At 45.2% G+C, this 22,836-nt stretch overlaps 1 protein-coding gene across 4 annotated transcripts in view; it reads left to right on the top strand.

The window, feature by feature from the left end:
- The first annotated feature begins 5,942 nt into the window (after positions 1-5,942).
- Positions 5,943-22,836, top strand: part of WDR86 (WD repeat domain 86) — a 33,630-nt gene continuing 16,736 nt past the window's right edge. For all 4 annotated transcript variants that reach the window (XM_042859353.2, XM_005297164.5, XM_005297165.5 and 1 more), the window contains exons 1-4: positions 5,943-6,590; positions 8,288-8,617; positions 14,708-14,849; positions 17,746-18,169. In XM_042859353.2, the coding sequence (XP_042715287.2) occupies positions 8,455-8,617; positions 14,708-14,849; positions 17,746-18,169 (729 nt within the window). In that variant the 5' untranslated portion in view covers positions 5,943-6,590; positions 8,288-8,454. The remainder of the gene's footprint in view (positions 6,591-8,287; positions 8,618-14,707; positions 14,850-17,745; positions 18,170-22,836) is intronic.

Below are 22,836 nucleotides of genomic sequence, written 5' to 3'. Positions count from 1 at the left end.
ATCAGACGCTTCAGAGGTAAATACAGGAAACCCTGTACCAGGCAAATATGGGATAATCTGCCCAGCAGAGGAAGAATCTCCTCCTAACCCCTCTAAGGGCTTGTCTTCATGACCGGGGTAAGTTACGCTACTCCAGCTACATGAATAATGTAACTGGAGTCAACGTACCTTAGGTCGACTTACCCCGGTGTCTTCACTGAGCTGTGTCGATGGGAGACACTCTGTGGTCGACTTAGCTTAGTCTTCTCGGGGAGCTGGAGTACCGGGGTTGACCGGAGGGTGCTCTGCCATTGATTTAGTGGGTCTTCACTAGACCCACTAAATTGATCCCTGCTGCATCGATTGCAGCAGCGTCCATCTCACAGTAGTGAAGACAAGCCCTAATAGTTAGAGACTGATTTGTGCCCCAAAACATGCGGTTTTATATTCTTTCTAGTATTTTTTTTAGTATCTCGTAAAATAACTATAGATATTCCTGTTATCCATATACATATCTCCCTCTTTGAATCTTGCTAAGTTCTTGACCTCAACAACATCCTGTGGCAATGACTTCCACTGATTATGCATTGTCTAAAAAGTATTCCCTTTTATTATTTTTAATTTGCTGATTTTCATTGAATGTCTCCTTATTTTTGTGTTATAGGAGAGGGAGATTAGAAGTTCCTGATCTACATTCCCTACGCCATTGCATAATAATGTGAACATATTAGTTGAGGTGAGTCCAGACTCCTGACCTACAAATATTTTCAGAGCCCATAGGGGCTTGAAAGAAGATCAGTTTCTGTCAGAGTTTTAATGTGGTTGGAGGCCCAAAAGAGATATTGTTACTATTACTTTCCTTAGTTTTTAGTGAATTTAATGCTGGCAAAAGGATCTGAATTGATGGTGCAGGAAATTAAGGAACTGGCATTTATTTAGCAGATACAGAGCTGGGTTTTCCTTATTGCCCAACCAATATGCCTCTTCTCCTATCTATAAGAACCATCTCTAAGGCCTGGTCCATGAGAAATTTCACCAGTTTCACCAATGCAAATTCCTAATGCAGTTAAACCAATTTACTCTTTGCTAACATACTACATTAAGCAAAACAAATGTAAGCAAGGTTTAAGCCAATTTTAACAAGATAGAAACTGGTTTAAGTGCATCTACATTAGGGGTTTGAAACAGCGTAACTAGAGTTATTTTAAATTAATGTAATTACAATGGTGCAACTTTTCTAGCCTAGACCAGGCCTAACTGCTGAGGGGCTATGTCATGGGAGACTCCACCTAACACACCTCAGAAGGTAACAATTTTCATTCACTAACGTGATGTGGCTGCTCTCAAGAGAGTGACCTAAGTGTGGAAAGTATCATATGCTATTACCAATCTCCTGGGTCCCTGACAGCTGTTCCATGAGAGATTTCATAGAATATCAGGGTTGGAGGGGACCTCAGGAGGTCATCTAGTCCTACCACCTGCTCAAAGCAGGACCAATCCCCAGTCAGATTTTTACCCCAGTTCCTTAAATGGCCCCCTCAAGGATTGAACTCACAACCCTAGGTTTAGCTGGCCAATGCTCAAACCACTGAGATTTGCTTGCCTTGTGAAATCTTTTGGGTTGGGAAAGAAGAGAGGTAATATTTAATTGTTAGCAGTTCTGACATTGATTAGGCTTGATAGCTTGAATTAAGAAGCAGAGTGATAGGATGCAGTAGAAAGATGTTTTTAGCTGGTAGCCAGACAAGCCTCTCTGCTGGAATGTGCGGAGAGAGAGCTGGATTGCTGAGGGGGTTAATCCTCTAGGGAAGTTAATTTGTATTGCTAGACACTTTATTCTTTTGTTTTTAGTTGGGTGAGAGGAGCCTTGAGTGCTGACTACTTTAGAGCATTGTTGGCTTTGCTTCTTTAATGCAACAAAAGAGCCTTTGTTGTCTGTGGTCATGCCATCTGCTTACACCAGGTTTGGATTTGGCTCATATAAATAAGGGGAGGGGGGAATAATCTCTTCCCCTCTCTCCCGCTCAGAATAAAAATGAATAACGTCAACAAAAAGTAGCAGTTTGTCCAACATTATTCAAATCCTGTACAGAGTACAGCAAAGGAGGTAAAATGCTATTCTTCAGAGTCTACCTCAGGGCTGCTCCAAATGAAGCTTACGGTTGGGGCTGGAAGCCTAGCTTGTGTGTTAGAAGCAAGCTCAGGCAAGCAAGATCACGCTTTCACACAAGTCAGAAGAAAATGTACTACCAGAGGCCTCCCCACCCCTACAATCCTGTTGTGTCTGGAGGGAGGAGGAGCCCAGCCAATTACAATGTCCCCCTAGATCCTGCTGTCTCTAGTTAGGAGCGGGGGAGTGAGCCCGTCACAGGCCCTTGAGAGAAATTTGGGGCCTGCCCCACCCCTTCCCATTTCACCTTCATTCCACCCCAGTTACAGATGTCCAGGGGGGCACCCTGAACTTGGGTACAACTGTCCCCCCCTTTCCCCACTTTTCTGTCAGCTGTTTCTAGCTGTCAGGGGGGAAAACATTTCATAAAATGAAAGTTTAGAAATAAATGATTGAAAAGAGTTTTAATATTTCTCAACTCATCACCCCAGGAGTGCTCTACATCGCTTTTAGGTAAATAGTTAACAGATCAGGTGCTAGTAGATAGTGCTCAGGAATACATAGAATTGTCACTGGGTTTTGTAAGACCAAAAAAATTTCTTGTGGCCTACAAATGGCTTCTTATAGCAGTTCTTGACAGCCACTCTTAGCACGCCTAAACATATTCTACTGAAATAATAAGTATTAATAAGAATTGTATTCAGGTAATTAGATTACCAGAAAAAAAAAACAACCATTAAGTAACCCATGTCTAAAGGCTGTAGGCATATTTGATCTGCACAACCCACCAACCTTAAGCATATTCTCACCAGCAACCACACACCACACCATAGTAACTCTAACTCAGGAACCAATCCATGCAACAAACCTCGATGCCAACTCTGCCCACATATCTACACCAGCGACACCATCACAGGACCTAACCAGATCAGCCATAACATTATCGGTTCATTCACCTGCACGTCCACCAATGTAATATATGTCATCATGTGCCAGCAATGCCCCTCTGCTATGTATGTTGGCCAAACTGGACAGTCCCTACGTAAAAGGATAAATGGACACAAGTCAGATATTAGGAATGGCAATATACAAAAACCTGCAGAAGAACACTTCAATCTCCCTGGACACACAATAGCAGATTTAAAGGTAGCCATCCTGCAGCAAAAAAACTTCAGGACCAGAATTCAAAGAGAAACTGCTGAGCTTCAGTTCGTTTGCAAATTTGACACCATCAGATCAGGATTAAACAAAGACTGTGAATGGCTAGCCAGCTACAAAAGCAGTTTCTCCTCCCTTGGTGTTCACACCTCAACTGCTAGAAGAGGGCATCATCCTCCCTGATTGAACTAACCTTGTTATCTCTAGACTGATTCTTGCCTGCATATTTATACCTGCCTCTGGAAATTTCCACCACATGCATCCGACAAAGTGGGCATTCACCCACTTATGCTTATGCTCCAATACGTCTGTTAGTCTATAAGGTGCCAGCGACTCTTTGTCGCTTTTTACAGATACAGACTAATACGGCTCCCCCTCTGATACTCTTACCAGCTTGGCTCCTGAGCTTGCAGTGAGTTCTTTGCTTAAAGATCCCTGCTGACTTCAATGGGGCTCTGAGCAAGAGGGAGGGAATCTGCCTACATAGCGCTCATTGCAGGATCAGGGCCTTAAATAGCAAAACCAAACAGATATTTTTCCTGCTCCTTCCTTGCAGTGTGGTATACAAACAAAACACAATGAAATATAATAAATCCTAAAATTCAGGCAGATAAAAGCAATAGAAAAAGATGAAAGGGGCTGGGGGAAGGTAATAAAAATAGGGCAAAATGTTCAAAAGCGTGGACAATTTTGAACATTTTATCCATCACGACTAATAATGATCACAGGGGAAAACCACCTTTGAAATAGAGCCTTGAAATGTCTCTTCAAAATAGGAAGTGACAGAACAATTTCTACACCCAAAGGCTCACCAAAACCTAAAACATGGCCACCTGAGATATAACAGAGGGATCCCCTATGGCCCAGTCTAAGCAGGAGATTTATACTTGTGTAATGAAAATGTGGGTATATGCCTGGCACTTAAATTTATCCTTGCGTCCACACTGCAGCAGTATAGTAAAGTAATGTTTGTGCATCTTCCCCATAACCTGGGGTACCTTCTGCAACTATACCTAGCCCAAAAGATTACCAGGCCTAAATTTTCAAACGTAACTAGTGATTTGGGGTGTCTTGAATTTTGGATTCTCAAACTGAGACATGATAAAGAGGCCTGATTTTTCAGAGGGCAAGTGATCAACACTCCTCAAGTTGGGCATCCAGAATCACTGGTCATTTAAAAAAAATCGGGTTCCAGTTTTGGTCCTGGCGAATGTGTTGAAATGTGTGTCATCAGAGAATGGCCTTTACAGGTAAGCCATTAGGCTTGATTCTGCCTTCACATCAGGCTTACATTGTCGTAACTTAACATTAACTTCAGTGAGTTGCTCCAGATTTACATTGGTGTAACAGAGAGAAGAAGAAGAAGAAGAAGTTAACCATATGCTCTTCTTTGTGGGTGTGATATATTAGGTCTGTCTTCTGTCAGCCATAATGCGCTGCACTGAATATGATTCCTTCTGAAGTATGTTTAATTTGTGCATTTCTTTACACTGGAATAATTTATATAGATAGCAACCCTTTGGGGCAGGGAACTTATCTTCTGATGTATCTGTAAAATGGCTAGTGTATTTTTGTCACTAAATACAATAACAATAATAAGGTGGGTTGTCCCCTGACAGTATCTTGCAGATCTTGCCTAGCGCTAGAAGGATGGTTTTGTGGCCAAAAAAGACTGGGAACCAGGAGAAATGCATTCTGTTCCCACCTCTGCCACAGACTTCTTGAGTGAACTTGGGCAGTCATTTGTCCTCTGCATCTCAGTTGCCCATTTGTTACATAAAAACCTGGGTTCTGTTCCTGATTGAGCCACGGACCTGCTGTGTGATTTGTTGGATCAAATCACTTCTCCTTTCTGTATCTCTATTTCTCCTCCTCTCCTTTGTATATTTAGGCCATGTCTACACTTAAAAGCTTACAGTGGCACAGCTGTACCGATGCTGCTGTAAGATTGCTTGTATAGCCATGTTATGCTGGTTAAAACCAGCTCAACAAGCAGCGGTAGCTATGTTGGCAGGAGAGTGTCTCCCGCTGATATAAGAACATAAGAACTGCCATACTGGGTCAGACCAAAGGTCCATTTAGCCCAATATCCTGTCTTCCGACAGTGAACAATGCCAGGTGCTTCAGAAGGAATGAACAGAACAGGTAATCATCAATCATAAGCGCTAGTGTAGACGTGGCCTAAGACTGTAGCTCTTTGGTGCCGGGATGGTCTCTTTCTACATATTTCAGAGTAACAGCCGTGTTAGTCTGTATCCGCAAAAAGAAGAACAGGAGTACTTGTGGCACCTTAGAGACTAACAAATTTATTAGAGCATAAGCTTTTTATTAGATGCATATGCATCCGAAGAAGTGGGCTGTAGTCCACGAAAGCTTATGCTCTAATAAATTTGTTAGTCTCTAAGGTGCCACAAGTACTCCTGTTCTTCTTCTTTCTACATATTTATACAGTGCCCAACACAATGGGCCCTGATCTTAGTTGAGGCCTTTGGGCACGGTAAAAAAAGAATGCTTCCTTATGTCACCGGGGTGTTGTGAGACAATTAGTGCATGTAAAAATCCTTCCGATTCCTAGGATGGAAAGTGTTAGAGAAGTAAAAAAAAAAAAACCAAAAAAAAAAGTCCTGTGATGAAGCCAACTTCCTCTAGGACCTAGCGGAAGCCGGAGGGTGGTGGTTTGGTCCCCTGCGCAGCTGATTGACAGACAAGCTGAGCTCTGAACCAGCACGTTAATGAGAACCAGGGAGAAGGCGCTGGAAGGAGATGAAGCGAGAATGGGTCGGGGATGCCTGTAGGGACCTCGGCATGAAGTTCAGATGAAGCTCTTCAGACAGGCGCAGCTGCAGGGGGGCCAGGACCCGGACAAAAGGCAGCGTGCGCTGAACATGAAACCTCTTTCCCTGCATTGCAGCAGCTACCACAATGCCGGGGGCTAAGCCCGGGCTAGAGATCATCCCCACGAGCATCTCCCCAGCAGGACCCACGCTTGGGAAAGTTTAGGCTTTAAGGGGCTTGCTAGGCTGGGGCCCCCTCCCCCAAGGTTTTTCCCTTGCCCCTCCTCAGGCAGGGCGATGGATCTGCCTGGAGGTGAGTTTTAGTCGGTGACTTTGGCTTGTTTTCTCGGTGCCCCCCGGACTTTCCCTGCCCCGCTCCCAGTGTGCGGGGAGAAAGTTCCTTGTTTCAAAGGATAAATCTCGCTGCTGCTGCAGGAACGTGTCTCTGCCCCCTGCAGACGAGCCCGGGGACGCTTTATTTTCTGGTCTTCTCCAACAAGTGGGCGCCTCTGCCCCACGGACGCTGGGAAACAGGCTCGTCCTCGCCCCCCCTGGCGGGTTGCAATGAGGTAAGGAACGGGGATCGGGGGTTCCCCTGGGGAAGGTGGCGAGGAGCACAGACATGGGATGTGGGGGGGTGTGGCCGGTATGGGGCTGGGGTGGAAGCACGGAAAAGCGGAAGGCTGGGTGGCCTGGGGTGACATGGGGGCAATACAGCTATGGGGGGTGTCTCCTTTCCTGGGGAGTGTCAAAGGAAACAGCATGGGGGGGTCGTATGTGGGGGAGTCGGGCTGCACTGTTTGGGGAGGGGGTGTGTGCTTGGGGGCATTAGGAGCCAAATAGCCCAATGGGGGGCAACTGGGGGTTGGGCAGTGGGGGGCACCTATGTGAGGGGGCAGCAGACAAAGGGGGAGTGCGAGTGTTAAGGAAGCAGCACAGACGTGGGGGGAGGGCGCAGGGGGAAGCAGCACAGACGTGGGGGAGGGGGACGCTGCTGTCCTGGGAGGGTGTCTGCTCGGGAAGGGAGGGGAGGCTGGCAGGAGAGAAGCGGCACTGGCGTGGTGGGGAACAGTCAGATTGGGGCTCCTCTCTTGGGGGGGGGGAAGGCAGGAGGGGATCAGCACAGCCATGGGGAGGGGGGCCGAGAGGGGCTTCTCCGGGGGTGGGGGGGAAGGGCAGAAGGACAGCAGCACAGCCATGGGGAGGGGAAGGGCAGAAGGAGAGCAGCACAGCTATGGGGGGGGGCTGAAAGGGGACTTCTCCTGGGGGGCGGGGGAGGGCAGAAGGAGAGCAGCACAGCCAGAGGGGTGGGAGGGGATGAACACAGAGATGGGCATGGGGAGGGGGTCTCCTCTCTGATGGTAGGAGCCATTCGGGGTTTATTATCCTGTTTGATTTCACACAGAGGTTGAGATTTTTGGGGGGGGGGTGGGGAAGGTGAGGAGATAACCCAGGGAAAGAGGGGAGAGCCCTTGCCTGGTTTCCCATCTCCCCTTGGTGGGAGGGGCAGGCAGAAACCTGTGTGCTTGTACCTCAGAGGAGGGGCACCACAGAGAGCAAACCTGCCCTGGCCCCTGCCCCTGGGATGGGAGAGGAGGTGGTGTGGGCATTCTCACTGCTCTCTTTGGCATACGACCTCTTTTCTAATGTGTCTATTCAGGACTTGGCACAAAGGTGATGAATAAGTGCTAAAGGCAGAGTTAGGGGTGTGAGAGAGCGGTGCTTAGAAAGGACAGGTTTTGTGGGGCCAGGGCGAGGGTCACTGGGCTGACATGTCCAGTCAGTTCAGTTTGATAATACTGCATTGGCATGACAAGCTACACATGTTTTGCAAACTGTAGAAAAGACTGACCTCTGTCAGGACTGGGCTTTATGCTGCTTTAAGGTGTTAATCCCCTGTGTCTAGTCAGACCTGGTTTTAAACCTTTCAAGGATACATGAGAATCCTCTGGGATGGTCAGGACACCAGATTATTGGCAGTACAGCCAGCCAGAGGGATCAGTGGGAGCTACCAGTGCTCTTCACTGCAGAAAATCAAGCCCTTTCTTATAACCAGAATAAAGTGTATGTGGCAAGGTGGCAACGTAGATTCAGCCCCGTGCCCTATAGCAGTGAGAATTGCTGCATTTCCCATGTTTACTCATAAAGGGACAGGGATTGGTTAGTTTAATATGTCCTGGCCAGGGGAGGGGAAGAGGGTAACTATCCATGCTAAGGATCAGTTAGTGTTGTGTGTCCTGTTCTGTGACCTTGTGCATTTTTGCAGGGCACTAGGGTAGCCTGTTGGTTTCTCAGGGCCATAGTGATGGCTGAAGTTGGTCTCTGGGAGCCCGCTGCAGGCTCATACTACCTTCCTAGAGTGATGTGGAGCCAGTGAGTCAACCCCTGTCTGGGTCCTCTGCCTTTGCTGGGGCCTGTGCTGCGGCCAGCAGGATGGGGAGCAGTGGCTCGGCACTGAAGGTCTGTACTGATCACCGAGGAGGCATCAACTGGCTCAGTCTGAGCCCAGACGGGCAGCACCTGCTGACGGGCAGTGAAGATGGCACTGCACGTCTCTGGAGCACAGCAGATAGCCAGTGCCATGGCCACTTCCAAGGTACAGTATGTGTCCATTTTCTCCAGGCTCTGAGTCCAAGTACAGTTTATTCTAAGGTATGGTACAAACCTGACACAGCATGTTCTATCCTCTCCAGTCTCTGGAGCAGGTTGAGTTGCCAAATATCATGCTTAAGAATCAGTAAGAGTAATATTAACTAGAAGCTCTTTCACCCCAAAGCAAGTTTCAAACGTTACCGCACAGAGGAATCCCTTTGCCTCTGGAGTAGAACACAGCAATTTAACTTCTGCTTCCTTACTGCAGTCCTCAGCTTCTCACCCAAGTGTAGTTGTGGGTTGGTTTGTTTTTTAATTTTCACTTTTATTCAGAACTTCTTGACCTTACAGTTGAGAAACAGACCTCAGTGAACAATGGGATTTTCTTCAGTAGAACAAAACATCCCCATGTGTCTAATGCAAACTTTTAGGCTTTTTCTTCTGAAATTGTTTTTACCTGTTTGAGATTTACATCTTCCTACACAATCCCTAGACTAACCTCAAAATGATTAAAGAATGCAGAAACCCTACAGGAGGGGATTGTGAATTGAAATCTTGAATTTCCAATGGTAAAGCTGCCCTTTAGATAACTTCCTGCATACTCCTTTAGGATTATAATTATTTTTTTAATTCACTCAATAACTGTTGGGTATATTTACAACCAGGTCTACTTACTGCTAGGGTTTGGGGCTCTACCCACACATAATCTCCCTTAAGTATGTTGGTTAGTTTCAATTCTACATGAAATAGTTTATCATATTTAATGGAAAAAAATCATTTGGTGTTGTGAAAGTCACCATACTGACAGCCCTCTACCAACAGAACAAACACCACTGCAAGCTTCCCCCACAACATAACCAAGATGCCTCAACCCTAACCCATCAGTGAAGCCTTGTCTACAATGAGGTTTTTGTGAATTATTCACTGTTTCGCTAGTACATGATGATCAGAGCACTATTTACTCCTGGGGGAATTCTGCGACAAAACATTAAAAATTCTGCGCAAAATATTTCAAAATTCTTCATATCTTATTAATCAAAACAACACAATATAATCCAGTTTCAATTATTTTGTTAATTTATTTCAAAATACCTGTCAGCAAGTATATCTGCAACACTATAGACAACAAAAAAGATTCAGGAAATGTTTTTGACAAATAGATTCCTTAATAGGCATATTAATACAGAACTTTGAGTAATAATTCATTTAAACTACAGTAAAGAAACATATTTCTAGAGCCCTGCTTGGATACAAAAATGTGTATCTGCATCTGATCTGTGATCCGCAAAAGTTGTCTGCGGATATCCACCGATATCAGCGGATTTGCATGGCTCTACTTGCTGTGGGTGGGCTGAGGCTCTGAGGCATCCTCCTGCTGGAGCCGGGTCATGGAGAGCCACGCGGGCAGCTGTGGGGAGCCATCATGGACCCTCCACCTGCCCTTGGCCGGGCAGGGAGCTTGGGGGGTGGGGACATGGCTGGGGGCTGCTCTCAGTCCCTCCCCTGCACTGCAGGCAGGTGGAGAGTCTGCTGTGGCTCCCCACAGCTCCTCGGCTGGGCTCCAGCTGGCCTGGCAGAGGGAAGGGCGGGTGGGACCTTGGTGGGGGAAGAAGAGGGGCAGAGGAGAGGGGGAGGGGTCCGCCCCTGTGAAGAGTGGATGGGCAAGGCCCCTCCTGGCCCCCTATTCCGGCGCCACTGGTCACTGCTGCATGGTGACCTGTGGAGCTGCTCGGGCCCCCCACCCAGGGCAGGTGGAGGTCTATGACTCCGCGCCAGCTCCCCACAGCTGCCCACTCAGCTCTCCCCGACCCGGCTCTGGCCAGGGGGCAGAGTAGGGCCTCGGAGCCGCAGTCTAGCCATGATCAAAGCCACACAGGCAGCTGTGACGAGCCGCGGATTCGCGGACCACCCACCTGCCCCGGGCAGGGACACGGGCTGGGGGCTGCTCGGGTCCCCCACACCACGAGCAATGAGAGGGTCTACCGCGGTTCCCCACAGCTGCCCACGGGGCTCTTATCATGGACGGACTGCGGCTCCGAGCACCCTCCCACCCCTGGCCGGGTCGGGGAGAGCCGTGCTGGTAGCTGTGGGGTGTCTGGGTCCCTCCAGCTGCCCTGGGCAGAGGATCTGGGTGTCAGGGAAACGGGCCGGGGGCTGCTCGGGTCCCCCACCCATGGCAGGTGGAGGGTCCGCCACAGCTGCCAGCGCGGCTCTCCCTGACCCACCTCCGGCCAGTGGGGGACGGGCTCTCGGAGCCGCAGCCTGGCCATGATAAGAGCCAGCTGTTGGGAGTCATGGTGGACCCTCCACCTGCCCTGGGTGGGGGAGCCTGGGCAACCCCTAGTCCGTGTCCCTGCACCCCAGGTGCCCTGCCCAGGGCAGGTGGAGAGTGCGCACCACAGTTCCTCACAGCTGCCGGCCTGGCTCTTACCATCAGAGCCCTGCGCGGATACTAAATTTGTTTCTGCATCTGAGTGGCTATCTGCAAAAATGGTCCACGGATATAAAGTGGATACCCGCAGATTTGCAGGGCTCTATTTATTTCCCGCACCTCTCAGAAACAGTGCAAAGGTTTGGAGGAGTCGGGGTAACAGAGAAGCTGAAGGAGAGGGAAGTAATTGCTGGAAAGCAGCCTGGGAGTGAACCTGGAGGGTTGGTGGGTGTGGGTGGGAGAAGTGTGGAACAGTTGTTTTTTGGGAGGGGTTGTTAGGGAATTGGGGAGCCTCCCCCATGCAGTCCCTGGCTAACCCCTAGCCTCTCCCATTCAGTCAGGCACATCTGCCTCTGTCCCCATGTGTTCCTGCACCCCCACTCAGCCACCCCTTCTCTGCCATCCCCATGTGGCCCTGCACTCCCACTCCCATTCAGCCCGTGACTCAATGCTATCACCCACTAGCTCCTGTGCGCCCGCTCCAGTCTGTCCCCCCCACTAGCCCTTGTGAACCTCAGTCTATGTAACCCCCCCCCAGAAGCCACGTGCCCTGCTCTGTCCATCCCTCACATATCCTGTGCCTCCTCACCTGTCCCCACAGGGAGGGCGCTGTGAGGAAAGCAGCCTCTTCTGCCCATGATCCAGCTGTCCTCTTTTTGCACCACAGTAGCCCCTGGTGGGTGAAAGGTGTAATTGCAGGCCCCCCCTGCAGAATCTATTTTCTGAGGGGTGGGGGTGGGACATGAATTTTGCATGTGTACAGTGGTGCAGAATTCCTCCAGGAGTAACTATTGTAGATAGTGGTGAAATAATTCAGCCACCAGGTTGTCTAGATCAGTGGTTTTCAAACTTTTTTTCTGGTGACCCAGTGCCTTGCATTCTGCGACCCGGTACTGGGTCGTGACCCAAAGTTTGAAAACCACTGGTCTAGATCTGCTCAGAGCAGAATTATGTAGCATGGTGATAAAGATGCTGGTGGATGTCTACACTAACACTCCCACATTTGCTAACACTGGTGGAAGGTTTTCACAAAACCTCAGCATAGGTACAAGGGTTCATAGTATAGATCAGATGGCCTGATTCTTGATCAGTGTGTTGTGTCTGCTTATAAGGGGGCCAAATTTTGCTGTGAGCTTTTTGTTTTTTTGGGTGCACATTACAGTCCCTGGGTAATTGGACTGCGGCCATCAAGCTTGCTTTTCATTGGCTGTTGATAACAACTGTTGGTCACGTGACCTAGGTTGGAATTGAGCCAGCAGCTAGAAGAGTGCTGTATCACATTACTAATCTCCAGAGCCATCTTTTATTTACTTAAAATGCATCTCAGTTTACCTTTACTAGCGATACCATCTGGAAGGTCTCTTACTTTCTGGAAGTCGGCCACGTATTCATTTTATTGCAAAGAATTTATGCTCTAGTTGACAAGATGTGTAATATGCTGTCAGATTAACAATAAACAAAATCTTGTGCACGGCATGGTCTACAGTTAGTCTGACAGTATATTGCGTGTGTCCCTCTTCTAGATAAGTATTTGACTAAGAGCCTAGATTAGCTACAGCAGTTGTTGGATTCCAGAAAGTAGGATGTCCAGGTGCTACTGCTGTTAATGTGAATCAGTTTTGCTCTATTTTTGAAAGACTTGAGAGGATTGCAATAAGACTCAGCAAAAATGGATTAAAAATTTAAGAATGATAAATGTAGCAGGACAAGTCAGAGAGTAACCCTTCATTAATCAAAGAATTCTATATCATTCTAGCACCTCAGGACTCTGGACTGCAGTAACATCTAATTGACCATCTTTAGTCACTTGTTTTAAGTCACATGTTTTTAATGCTGACAGTTAACTATGTCTGCTTGCCTCCTGATCCTTACTCTACCCTTTCCCATTTCCCTCTTCTGCATAACTCTCCCTACTCTACCACTCCCTTCCCCCCCTTGGGGGGAGGGATAGCTCAGTGGTTTGAGCATTGGTCTGCTAAACCCAGGGTTGTGAGTTCAATCCTTGAGGGGGCCACTTAGGGATATGGGGCAAAATCAGTACTTGGTCCTGCTAGTGAAAGCAGGGGGCTGGACTCTATGACCTTTCAAGGTCCCTTCCAGTTCTAGGAGACAGGATATCTCCATTAATTTCTTCTTTCTTCATATCTTTGTTCCTTCCTCTTTCCCTCCAACCTCTTCTGCTTGTCATGTTCTACCTCTTTCCCCCTCCCCCAAGGGGGGCCAAAAACCTCAAACAAACCCCAAGCAACCTGGAATAATAATATTCATCACTTGTATTATAACAGCGCCTAGATCTCTCCTGAGATTGGGTTCCATTGTGCTGGGCACTGTACAGCCGCATAGTAAGAGATGTTACCCCAAGAGTAAGCAATCTAAACAGATAAAACAAAGCGGGGCTGGGAGGTGGGGGAAAGTATTATACCCCTAGTTTAAAGATGGGGAACCAAGGCCCAGAGAGATGTTGTGACAAGGCCAAATTGGAAGGCTATGGCAGAGCTGGTGAGAATTGAATCTTGAACTCATGAGTCCCAGTAAAATACACTTAATGGTACAATCAAATAACAGCTCAGCCTAAATGTTGTAACCCTTGTCCTCCTTGCCTCTATTCCCACACTTTTGTTTGAGTGTAAACTCTTTAGGGCAGGGACCGTGTCTATTTTTAATCTGACTATAAAGCCTAGTACGCTCTGATCACTGTATAAATAGTAATGACAGTGCCTTTATTCTTTCTCTCTACTTTATTTGCTTAAAGAGCTACTATTGCCATTAAAAGCATATGTAATATTTCTATTTGTTATTAGATATAATGGGGGGCGGTGAAATACAGCTGATTTACTTTTCATCACTCATGTTCTTTTAGTTGTTTGCATTTCACTCATATTGATTGGACTGTTACATTAGATTGGTAACTAAACTTTCCAATTAGTCTTTTGTATTTCAGGATTTCCTGCACTAGCCCAGTGCTGCTGTTTGTCTAAAAAACCAGAGGGTAATGTTGAAATACACTTTTTTCACCAAATTAAAAAAGAGCAGAGAAAAGACACTATATTTATATAGTGAACCAAATTCCTTACTCCTTTGAACTCAATTGATTTCAGTTGAGTTACACCAAGGATGAATTTGGCTCATTGTTTCCATTTCCATAATAACCTTTAAAACAACAAGAAGCTCAGTGATGGGCCTTAAGCTGGTTGAGAGTAATCCTTGACATGATCCACCATACCTCTGTTCAGTGGTCCTGGAACAATTTTTATAGTGGGGGAATGCAGAAACCATGTATTTGGGTTGTTACTACTTCAAGCCCGGGGGTGCGGTAGCACCCCCAGTACCCCTAGTTCCAGCACCTATGCCTCTGTTCATTTATTCCTTATACCCATGAAGCTGTAAAATAAAGATAGAGTTCATGCTTTTAAAATTAAAAGTGCCGTGTTTTCCACGAGCTCTTGCTTGTGATGAACTCGGTTGTGGATTTTAAAACTAGAGCCTCAAAAGCATTAAGATCTGGGGTTTTGGATCAGGCCAATTTCAAACTAAGTTTTTTTTTGTTTTGTTTTGTTTTGTTTTGTTTTTTTTAAATTAAACTAAAGAGAGCGTGTCACAGCTTGCCAGATCTGTTCTGTTTGCAACATACTGAATATTTTTTATCTCCCTCATTGTTCCTAGGACATGAAAGCTACATCACCTTTTGCCACTTAGAAAATGAGGTTGCATTCACATGTAGTGCAGATCACACAATTAGAAAGTGGGACGTGATGACAGGCCAGTGTCTGGCCATTTACCGAGGGCACACATCAATTGTCAACAGGTTGGTAATACAGATTCTTCACTTAAGAGGATCATTCCATTGTGCTTCTGTAACTTGACACCAGTTACATTGTATGCAGCTGTTGTAGACCTGTGGGTCCCAGGATGTTAGCGAGACAAGGCGGGTGAGGTAATACACCTCTACCCCGATATAACGTGACCCAATATAACACGAATTTGGATATAACGCGGTAAAGCAGTGCGCCGGGGGGGCGGGGCTGCGCACTCCGGTGGATCAAAGCAAGTTCGATATAACACGGTTTCACCTATAACACGGTAAGATTTTTTGGCTCCCGAGGACAGCGTTATATTGAGGTAGAGGTGTATCTTTTGTGGGACCTGAGGACGAGCTCTGTGTAGCTCGAAAGCTTGTCTTTCTCTCCAACTGATGTTGGTCCAACAAAAATATTATCTCATACACCTTGTCTCTCTACCAGTAAATTGTTTTTTTACCAGTAATCTCCATTACACAACTAAATGGGTTGTGTAAATCTTTGACTCTCTGCTACTCATGTTCTTTGCTGTAATGTTGAGTTATCCTAGCAACAGTGCTGACACAGCTATAGACTGGAGATGGGAGAACAGCAAAAGACTCACAGCATGGTGAATCTGCCACTGGGAATGGAATTCTAGAAGAAACTGCTCAGTTGAAAGCAGATGTCTGTGATAAATAGATTTTAAAAGCAGCGTGTCAGCCATTCTTGTTAGCAAAAAGGACATGGTCCTGTTTGAATGATTTATTCCTTATTGTTAAAACTAAGTTTAAAACGACACTGTGACTTCTTACTGAACTTGCATATTCCCTAGCTTGTTATCATTGGGTTTCTCCTGATTGCTGGAAAATATTTACTTATTTAGGAATAGAGCAATTGAAGCATTTGTTTTGAAAGGAAAAAACAAATACACACATGTAACAGAATCCCTAAACAGATAGGAGGCGAGAGCTCAAATACTGGGTCAGCCAGTTTTCATGACGTCTTCAATTAAAGGAACACCAAAACATTGCCCATTTTAGATGGCTGCCTTTGCAGCCTGAAAGATGCCAAAGGGCCATGTCTAACTTACGGACAAGAAGGTGGTTAGAAGTGTTCTCCCCACCCTGCCCTGTCTCTAATTCGGATGTTTGGCTTCTTGATCTAAGTGGACCAGCTGCTTTTTCTCATTAAGGTGAAGGTGCTATGAACTGTTATGTAGAACTTCATGGGCTGCATGCTGCTCTTTGATCAGCTCTTCTGTCGTCCAGTGGATGGAGTGCTGGCCTGGGTGTCTGATCCTACGTCTGTCACTGACTCCCTTTGAGAGTTTAAGGAAGTCACTTAACCTCTCTCTGCTTCAGTTTCTCTGGCTGTGTCTACACTACAGCTTTTATCAACACAATTTATGTTGCTCAGGGGTGTGAATAAACCACCCCCCCAGTGACATAAATTACACCAACATAAGCGCTGGTGTGGACAGCACTATTTCGATGGCAGAGCTTCTCCTGCCAGTATAGGTAGCAGCCACTCGCCGGGGCTGAAGTAGTTAAGCTGTTGAGAGAGCTCTCCCCCGCCTGCTTAGAGCAGCTACATTAGAGAGCTTACAGCAGCGCAGCTGTAGTGCACGGCTCTCTAGTGTAGCCGTAGCCTCTATCTGTAAAATTGGGATAATGATGATTATCCTCTTTTTGTGAAATCCTTGGCTAGGTGTTTATTTAAATGTTGTCTTTAACCTGCCTGTTTGTCAGACAGTTGCATGATAATTGGTTTTAGGAACCATTTGTGGTTCAATTTCTTGGAAACTAAATGTCTGATTAGTGTAATTGCTGTTATTGTTGGCTATTTTCTTAGGCCAGCATTTGGACAACTGAATAGCCATAATGAAAAATGAGCTGCTAAATAACAAGTTTAAAAAAGCAACTGATAACTAATGAATAACACATGGTAGCGCTGCTGGTCAAGGTTATTTTTTAGAGGGTGCCCCAAATTAGTCTATTTTAGGTGCCTAAATAAGTTACATGACTTCAAAATGCTGAAGCAGGTTTTGTTTTTGGCTTGTTTTGGTTTTTTGGGGGGATGGAGGAGATGGAGAGGAAGGATAGCATGTGATTATGTATAATGCATATGCAACAGGACCAAATTAAGGTTGCACAAGCAACCTTAATTCTGGCATTTCCTAACTTCTGAATGCTTCTATTTGCAACTTTAACATTCTTTTTATGTAGTTTTTTTTACATGTAATTCATATAGTTAATGAAAACATCAGCAATTAAATGAGAATAAAAATTGTAAAAGAATTAAACTCTCATTCTTCAGTGTATAAATAATCCCTAATTAGCTGGGATTCGGAAGAAACTTCTTTTATGGGCAAGTTATTCCATATGTAATTGTCCACTATGGGATTTTTTGTATCTTCCTCTGAAACATCTGGTGTTAGCCACTGTTGAAGATGGGATAGCAGATTAGATGGACCTCTGATCTGGTTTGGCAAATCTTATGATCCTGGGAATCTTCCATTGTCAGTGTATCAGAAATCTAAATACTTCCTGCAGTGGGGAATTGGAGTTGCTTGCTGGTGTGCTAAACTGGAAGGGAAATGTTAAGAAGCAGAGAATCAAATACCAAAGGCGAAAACCTTGATGAACCCTGAATGGAGTAGTCTTCTGCCTTGCAATGTGCCTGTTTTCATTTGTAACTGGGTAAGGCTCTGAAGGACTGTGCCATGTCCTTGCGTGTGGCAATGAGGCGCTCACACTGATATAGTTAATATATCTGATGGTTGAACAATTATTTGAGGGATGGTTGCTGCTAGCGCTTCATTGCACTCTTGGTACAGTATCCTTTATGCAGTCACCGGGGGCGAGGGGGGTGGAGATTAAAGCACAAAGCAACAATGTGTATATAGTTGTTTATTTTTAACAGGATCCTGGTTGCCAAAGACTATCTATTTAGCAGCTCCTATGACAGGACAGCTCGGTGCTGGAGTGTGGACAAGGAGAAGCAAATCCAGGAATTCCGGGGCCATCGGAACTGTGTTCTGACTTTGGCTCACTACTCCTCCAGGGATGTTCTTGATGAGTCGGAGGAGGAGCAGGAGAAACTGAGCAGAGACTTCCTGGTGACAGGAAGCACAGACTGCACTGTTAAGGTCTGGTGGGTGTCGAGTGGGCGTTGCTATCAGACTCTGCTAGGGCACACTGGGGCTGTTTTATGCCTTATACTTGATGCTCCAAACAGGGAGTTATTTTCTGGCAGCACAGATTATACCATCCGAACATGGAATATTGTGACCGGCGAGCAGTTAAAAGTGTTCAAAGAGCATCAAGGATCGGTTATCTGTCTAGAGGTAAGAACCAGTATGTTTCATACTGCCACCTGGAGGTGATTATCCACATTATACCATTCTTGGCCAAGAACTGAATAGGCCAAGGGGACTGAGCCACCTTCTTATACTCAGAAGAGGTTTCTCTGAGACAGTGTACAGAAATTACATGCAGGAAACCTGCCCAGTTGTTGCCTCATCCATAGCTAAAAAGCTTCAGTACTGACAAGCTATAAAACAAAATGTTTCAGTAAGCACGACTAGGAAGCACAAGCTTTAGTCTCAGACCACAAAGTAGCCAGAAACTGGTGTAAGCAAATTAAAATGGACTGTAATGAAAAGTGTTGGGTAGTTTTAACTATAGGCAGCGCTACATGCATAGGCCCTGCCTTAGAATACCATACATCAGTGGTGTCAGACCTCTTCAATCTGAGGGCCAGACATATTGTTTCAGAAAGATCGAGGGGCCACAGTGAGTAGTTTGGGGCTGATTTTTTCTGTCTTGTTCCCTTTGCATTTTTCAGGTGGTGAAAAGGGAGCAGAAACCACCTGCAAGTCTCTGCTGGAGATTCCCCTGGCATATGGGGGGTGGTGTCTGGTGGGAATACAGCTGGGATACCCAGGTTTTATACTTCATTTCCTGTGGCCCCAGGTGCAAAAGACATGTTGGGGGGAGTGGGGACAGTGAAGTGGCAGGATTGGGCTGTGTTCTGGATTTCCTCAGTTGGCTTGTGGTCTCTTGAGTATCCCCGCCAGCTGGCACAAGCTGGAGTAGCCTCCAGGCTGTTCTGGGAGTAGAATCAGGGAGCCGTGAGTGGTGGTTGTTTTTTTAGGTTTTCTTCTCCCCCCCCCACCGCCGCATCTTCAGGCCCCCTGTCCCCCATACACACTTTCTTGGGCTGTCCTTTGCTAGGTGCTCTCATTGGATTAGGCAGAGCCCGTCAAGCTTCCAACCTGCTCCCTCTGAGACTTCCATTGCCTGTTACCTAACCAGGTTGTGGAGCAGCTAGAGCTACTCACTCTTTCCTCTCCCTGCAATGCAACACACGACCAGTGCGGCGGCTGCATCAGGGAAGGTACAGCAGCTGCTTGGAGACCGCTGGGGAGGGTGTAGGGATGCAGCTGATTCAGACCTATACATTTAAAAATGTCAGGGCATGGCTAAGGGAACATTTTCAATTCGTAACCAAATACATGCTTTCCTTACCACAACAGTTTGGACAACCTTCCCTAAATAGAATCATAGAATCATAGAATATCAGAGTTGGAAGGGACCTCAAGAGGTCATCTAGTCCAACCCCCTGCTCAAAGCAGGACCAATTCCCAGCTAAATCATCCCAGCCAGGGCTTTGTCAAGCCGGGCCTTAAAAACCTCCAAATATATACAGTACCTCTGAACCTGAGAATTTCCAAGATGTTCTATCAACTGTCCCCAGAGATTGCTTCATCTACTACTGATGTACAGCCTCGGGGGGTATTTGTCAAAATGACACTGCAAGAGGAGGTTGCTCTGGTGGGGGAGTGGCATTATATGTGAAAGAAAGCATAGAGTCAAATAAAGTAAAAATTAGGGGAGTCAAGTGATTAAAAAAACTGCATGATTAAACAATAATAGAATACCATTTATTTAAATATTTTTGGGTGTTTTCTACATTTTCAAATATATTGATTTCAATTATAACACAGTGTACAGTGCTCACTTTATATTTATATTTTTATATTTGATTACAAGTTTCTGCATTGGAGTGTTGCCCTTTTAAGACTTCTGAAAGCATGCTCCACACCTCGTCCCTCTCAGATTTGGAAGGTACTTCAGATTCTTAAACCTTGGATCGAGTGCTGTAGCTATCTTTAGAAATCTCACATTGGTACCTTATTTGTGTTTTGTCAAATCTGCAGAGAAAGTGTTCTTAAAATGAACAACATATGCTGGGTCATCATCCGAGACTGCGATAACATGAAATATATGGTAGAATGCAAGTAAAACAGAGCAGGAGACATACAATTCTCCCCCAAGGAGTTCAGTCACTAATTTAATTAACGCGTTATTTTTTTAACAAGCATCATCAGCATGGAAGCATGTCCTCTGGAATAGTGGTCAAAGCATGAAGGGGCATACGAATGTTTAGCAACATTAATTAGAATGTAAATACCTTGCAATGCCGGCTACAAAAGTGTCATGCAAATGCCTGTTCTCACTTTTTGGTGACATTGTAAATAAGAAGAGGGCAGCATTACCTCCTGTAAATGTAAACAAACTTGTTTGTCTGAGCGATTGGCTGAACAAGAAATAGGACTGAGTGGACTTGTAGGCTCTAAAGTTTTACACTGTTTTTTGTTTTTGAGTGCAGTTATGTAACAAAAAATATCTACATTTGTAAGTTTCACTTTCATGACAAAGGGATTGCACTACAGTGCTTGTATTAGGTGAATTGAAAAATACTATTTCTTTTATCATTTTTACACTGCAAATATTTGTAATTAAAATAATATACACTTTGATTTCAATTACAACACAGAATACAATGTATTTGAAAATGTAGAAAAACATCCAAAATATTTCATAAATTTCAATTGTATTATATTGTTTAACCGTGTGATTAAAACTGCAATTAATTGTAATTAATTTTTTTAACCGTGATTAATTTTTTTAGTTAATCGCGTGAGTTAACTGTGATTAATCAACAGCCCAAGTAAAAATCTTAAACAAACTGTACCATAGGATATCTAGGCCTCAACTGGAGTATTGTGTCCAGTTCTGGGCACTGCATTTCAAGAAAGATGTGGAGAAATTGGAGAGGGTCCAGAGAAGAGCAACAAGAATGATTAAAAGTCTTGAGAACATGACCTATGAAGGAAGGCTGAAAGAATTGGGTTTGTTTAGTTTGGAAAAGAGAAGACTGAGAGGGGACATGATAGCAGTTTTCAGGTATCTAAAAGGGTGTCATAAGGAGGAGGGAGAAAACTTGTTCATCTTAGCCTCTAAGGATAGAACAAGAAGCAATGGGCTTAAACTGCAGCAAGGGAGGTTTAGGTTGGACATTAGGAAAAAGTTCCTAACTGTTAGGGTGGTTAAACACTGGAATAAATTGCTTAGGGAGGTTGTGGAATCTCCATCTCTGGAGATATTTAAGAGTAGGTTAGATAAATGTCTATCAGGGATGGTCTAGACAGTATTTGGTCCTGCCATGAGGGCAGGGGACTGGACTCGATGACCTCTCGAGGTCCCTTCCAGTCCTTGAATTCATAGATTCATAGATTCATAGACTTTAAGGTCAGAAGGGACCATTATGATCATCTGGTCTGACCCCCTGCACGCTGCAGGCCATAAAACCGTCCCCGCCCCTTCCCTGGACTCTGCTGCTGAAGTCCCCAATCCTGTTATTAGTGACCTCAATCGGCAGAGACCCTCCTGCTAGAGATCCCTGCCCCATGCTGCGGAGGAAGGCGAAAAACCTCCAGAGGCTCAGCCAATCTGCCCTGGAGGAAAATTCCTTCCTGACCCCAAATATGGTGATCAGTAAGACCCCGAGCATATAGGCAAGAATCTATGGATAGAAAAATTCCATACTTGACTAAAAACAGTGTAGCAGTAGGAATATACTACTGAGCACCTGACCAGGATGGTATCCATGATTGTGAAATGCCAAGGGAGGTTAGAGAGGCTACAAAAGCAGAAAGTACGATAATAATGGGTGACTTCAACTTTCCTTCTATTGACTGGGTAAATGTCACCTCAGGACATGATGCAGATAAAATTTCTAGACACCATAAATGAGTGTTTCTTGGTGCAGTTAGTCCTGGAACCCACAAAGGGAGAGGCAATTCTTGATTTACACCTAAATGGAGCACAGGATCTGATCCGTATAGCTGAACTGCTCAGTAATAGTGACCATAATGTTATTAAATTTAATATCCTTGGAGGGGTGATAATACAAAAAAAACTGCCACAATAACATTTAATTTTAAAAAGGGAAACTACATAAAAATGAGTATGCTCCTTATATGGAAATTAAAAGGCATTGCCACAAGGGCTAAAAGCCTGCAGGTAGCATGCTGGACTACTTAAAAACACCCTAAGAGAGGCTCAGACTAAATGTATACCACAAATCAGAAAAGACAGTAAGAGGACCAAAAGAATGCCACCATGGTTAAATAGCAGAGTAATGGAGGCCAGTAGAGGCAAAAATTTGCAAGTCAAATCCTAGTAAGGATAATAGGAAGGAGCACAAACTTAGGTTAAGTGTAAAAGTATAAAAATGCAATCCAGGGAAGCAACTTACTCTAAAGATATAAAAACTAACAAGAATATTTTTAAGTATGCCGAACAGGCAGCCAGGCCACTGGATGACAAAGGTATTAAAGGAGCACTCCTGGAAGACAAGGTCATTGCAGAGAATCTAAATGTAAACTTTGCATCAGTCTTCACTGCAGATGATGTGCAGGAGATACTCACATCAGAGCTATCCTTTTTGGGTGACAAATCTGAAGTACTATCCCATACTTATCTGTGAATAGAAGAAGTTTTAGAACAAATTGCTAAATGTAACAAGTCACCAGGACCCAATGTTTATTCACCCAAGAGTTCTGAGGCAACTCAAATATAAGACTGCAGAACTACTAACGTAGTACATAACCTATTGCTGAAATCAACTTCTGTACAAGATGACTGGAAGTTAGGTAAGGTAACA

Source organism: Chrysemys picta, chromosome 2, assembly GCF_011386835.1.
Source record: "Chrysemys picta bellii isolate R12L10 chromosome 2, ASM1138683v2, whole genome shotgun sequence".
NCBI classification, from domain to species: domain Eukaryota; kingdom Metazoa; phylum Chordata; order Testudines; family Emydidae; genus Chrysemys; species Chrysemys picta.
Note: the sequence above shows the minus strand (reverse complement) of the source record. Positions and strands in the feature narration are given on the sequence as shown.